We start from the raw sequence: 4,331 nt of genomic DNA, 5'->3' as shown, positions 1-4,331 counted from the left end.
GCAGTCAGACCTTAGCAAATCTTTTGAGCGAATCAAATGTTACAGATCACAAAGCAGGGTAATCGTTCCAAAGCCTCATTCCTTTATTTAATCCAACAAAAGCAGGCCACGTCGATTCATCCTAAAATGTTATAAATGATTATGGCCAGCCGGGGGTGGGGAGACACGTCAAATTTCTGTCGGCTGTCTATTTTACCTTCGAACAGACTGTACTTAAAAAAAAAAAATATGGACCGCTTCCCTTTTGTCTGTTTAAAGGAGAAGGTGCGGTCCGATTACGTCGGTTTCGGTAGCCCTGAAAAGTCCGTGGCTGACAGCGTTCTAGAATTTTGAAACTTTCCGGGGCTGCCTAGCTGCCTGTGATTGGCCGACGCGGATGTAACCTCCATGCAAATGAAGCCACGCCACCCCGCCGCCTGGAGATCAATAGAGATCTGAGAGAGAAAGGAGCATGCATTCAGGCTCGGGCAAGCTCAGGGAAAACCTGCCAAGGCACGCCAAAAACACCCCCCAAACTGGTCCCCCCAAAGCCAGGCGAAGTAGCAAAGCCCCCCAGGCAGCCCCCACACCCTCAGACACGACCCCCGGTCCCCAGAGTGCCTCTAAAGCGAGCGCTGTTTTTCTCGTGTTTCTTATGAGCCCAGGATGAGCAACAAAGAAGACCCGAGCAAGTGTTGTCCCGCAGCAGCTCCGATCTCCAGTTTTACCATCCAGTCCATCCTAGGCAGCGGCACCTCGGAAGGAGGCAGGGAGCCCAGCTCCAAGCAGGCAGCCTCAGCTTGGCCGAGCAGGAAGAGGAGCCTATCCATATCTTCCGAAGAAGAGGAGCCGGATGAGAGCTGGAAACATCCCGCTTGCTTCTGCCCCGACTCGCATGGTCCTAAAGAAACGTGCCACAAACACCAACCCATCAGTTTCACGTGTCTCAGTAAGTACTGGACCAACCCCCCAATCCTCCTTTACTACTTCCTAATTAGGAAGGATGATATGTAGGTGCATCTTATTATATGGGCTCTCCTGGCAGACGGTGTTATTAGGAATAATGCAGTGTGTTTTGTTACCTTAATAAATAGCTCTACAACTGTCCACAGTTCTATTTGCATAGCAGTCTTTCTGATCACCGGGTTTCTAGCGGGCAAAATGAATCCAAATGACATCTGGGATGGAATAGGTAGTGGGAAGCCAGGAGACCACCGGCTTGTGCGCTTCTACTTAGTGTTTTTCTCTGCGAATACATACGATGTAGTTTTCATGTTCTCTAAATATTATTTGTTTTGATTATTTTTTCATTGTCTTTGTTCCTTTTTTTGCTTACTAAATTTGGTGTATACATAGTAATGAATCGTTCCGTTTTTAAAAGGCATATTTTTAATCTATCTTGCCTTTCCCCTCTAGATAACATCTAGTCTCTGGAGCGATCACTTGTTTATTATGATAGATAACGGTGATCTCTCTCTCCGCATCCTTCAAACAAAAAGGCACGAAACGTCCCGAATAAATAATTTATGAAATGTTAAGATCTAAAAGTCAGGGGCTCACAATTCAATAGGAAAAGGGCTGTCTTGGAAAAACATGCACACACCAGTGCATCGCGTTTCCCAAGAAGTGAGCTTAATTGAGTTCAGTGGCGCTTACTTCCAAGAAAACTATGGACACGATTGTAGCTTTAGGCTGCACTCCTAAATACATACTTACCCGGGAGTAAATCCCATTAAACTCAGTGGGGCTCAGTTATGAGCAAGCTTGTATAAGACTGCACTGCTGCTCAAAATAAAGTAGAATAGACTGGGTTTTAAAGGCTGGACTTCAAAACAGACTTCCTCTTGAGTAGAGCATTGATGTTAATGAGCGCTGCTCCCCCGTCAAGTGCACTTCAGACGGCAAAGTTGTTTTCCTGTCCTTGAAGCAAAGGACTAAATGAATTCTAGTTGGAACTGAGATTATCATCATATATTATTATTTAACTATCTCGCTAAGAAATAATCAAGGCACAGGCGAGATGGACTGAACCTTTCTTTGTTGAGGAGGGGAAAGTAATTTACTCTCTGGGTTTATTATTGGGGATCCCTGGGTTTACTACTGCGGTTGTTTTTTGGGGGAAGGAGGAGGGATACCCCGCAGTGTCAGTCTGATGCGAAAGGTGTCTCTTCTTTTCTTTCTTTCTCTCTGTCTCACAACTCCCCCCCTTTTCAAGGCAATCCGAAGGGGAATGGCTCGGTGATCAATCCCGACAGGACGCCACCTTTTCTCTCTCAACCGCAGCCAGACTTTAAAGAAGAAAAAGAGAAACACTTTGCTCCGAGCTCCCCGTCTTCGGCGGACAGACAAAGAGACGGGTCGGACAGGCAGGCTAGCTCGGCCAAAAAGAAGACGCGCACGGTTTTCTCCAGGAGCCAAGTCTACCAGCTCGAGTCGACCTTCGACATGAAGCGCTACCTGAGCAGCTCCGAGCGGGCCTGCCTAGCCTCCAGTTTGCAGCTGACAGAGACCCAGGTGAAAACCTGGTTTCAGAACCGCAGGAACAAATGGAAACGGCAACTCTCGGCGGAACTGGAGGCGGCCAATATGGCCCACGCCTCAGCTCAGACTCTAGTGGGGATGCCCCTGGTTTTCAGAGACAATTCCCTCCTCAGAGTGCCAGTTCCCAGATCCATCGCCTTCCCGGCTCCCTTATACTATCCAGGCAGCAATTTGTCAGCCTTACCTCTTTATAATCTCTACAACAAGATCGACTATTGAACTGCCTCTAGAACGACGAGCCGCGGTTGAGGAGAACTCCAGTCTCGCTAGATGGCCGTCTCAGCCGCGATCTTTTCTTTCCCCACCCGTCTGTTATTCATAGGAAAGGAGAAATGTGCTTCTTGCGTTAAGAAATACACCATGTGTATTCATTATTATAATTTTTTTAAAAAAAACATTTTATTTATAGGAATCCTCTCTGGGTTAGTTTTGTTTTGGTTCCTAGGCAGCCATAGAGAGCGTGTCATTTCCCACCCGCACCCCATTTTGTTTGGTCTCTGTCCTTTTCTAGACATAACAAAGTGCAGTCCGACCTTGAACAGTATCAAAACCACAGCCTCGGCTCCTGTTCAAGAAAAGCGCGGCTCTGACTGCGTGTGCAGGTAGGAAAAACCAGGGCGCTGGAGTGGTCAGCTATTTTCGAGTCTCCTCTCGCTCGTTTCCACAGTTTCTTTTCGCCCTGAGTATTAATGGTATCTGCGGGAAATAAAATAAAAATAGCGTATTTCAGATCTGTACATATTTTTAAAGAAAATAAAGCATTTTAAACATCGTTGGTAACTTTGATCAGATTGCTTGTGTTTTTCCGTTTCTCCCCCCTCCTGCAATTCGATTCATTCTGCCCTACAGGCACCTCACGTTGGAAGAAAGAGAGTTTGAACGAGGAAAGTTTCGTCCGCGTAACGATGGGGCTTTCTCTCTTTGGGGGTCACAGGAGATCTCGAAACATCTCCAGTTGTGTACTTACTTCCAAACTGTGACAACATTACTGCGAAATTAATTGAAGAATAGGCGTGGACCACTGATCAAAAAGCTGAAATATTGATAGATTAGCTATGCCGATAACGGGGCCATCCCACGTTGCTTATAGGCCATACTGAAATCAATGGGGCTCACTTTCATACATCGTTAGGATCAAGGTGAAAGTCAGGGAAGAGGAATAGAGGAAGATTTCACCTCTTTCAGATTATTCGAGATTGTTATTTAAGGATATTTTATACGCAGCGATTTTTAACGGGGTCCAAATAATCAAGAATTGTTCTTTCCACACACCCTGTTTGAATTCATGCTTCATGGACCGTTACTCAGTTCACCCGTTGTTTCTGAATTTAAGCAGGTTTGGTCCTACTGATCTTAGGGACAGCCAGGCCCGATTCTAATCCTTTTTATTTGGAATGTTCTGTTCCTGTCAATGGCATTTTCCTTCCCTTCCCACCTTCGCTCAAATTTGCTTCCCGGGTTCCTAGTCGGGATTCTAAGCACATTCCCCAAAACTCTTACTAGTCATGGTGGTCTAAGTGTGGAACTGAAAAAATTTACCGTGCAATTTAAGGTACATCTACTCAGAAGTAAGTCGCATTCAGTGGGATTTACTCCCAGGCAAGTGTGGTATAAGATTGCATCCTTAGTTAGAAGAGCTGTCCCTTGAAAAGGATCGGATTTGCAGGTAAAGGTGCCAATTGGCCTAAATCGTTTTAACTGGTCTTGGATCTGCGCTGTTTGGAAGTATGCTACGTGATTCGCATCCAGCTCATTGATATTAACCACATTACCACTTCTACTTCTGTGCCCTCATAGTAAAACCACAGATG

At 45.8% G+C, this 4,331-nt stretch overlaps 1 protein-coding gene across 1 annotated transcript; it reads left to right on the top strand.

Annotated features, from left to right (window-relative positions):
• Window positions 1-275: 275 nt before the first annotated feature.
• On the top strand, window positions 276-3,377 carry HMX2 (H6 family homeobox 2). The gene is made up of 2 exons (XM_061635740.1): window positions 276-928; window positions 2,195-3,377. Exons 1-2 carry the CDS (start codon window positions 646-648, stop codon window positions 2,737-2,739), a joined length of 828 nt encoding a protein of 275 aa, XP_061491724.1. The 5' UTR covers window positions 276-645; the 3' UTR covers window positions 2,740-3,377.
• Window positions 3,378-4,331: the final 954 nt, after the last annotated feature.

Source organism: Rhineura floridana, chromosome 7 (assembly GCF_030035675.1).
Source record: "Rhineura floridana isolate rRhiFlo1 chromosome 7, rRhiFlo1.hap2, whole genome shotgun sequence".
NCBI classification, from domain to species: Eukaryota; Metazoa; Chordata; class Lepidosauria; order Squamata; family Rhineuridae; genus Rhineura; species Rhineura floridana.
This window is presented reverse-complemented; position numbering and strand designations above follow the sequence as displayed.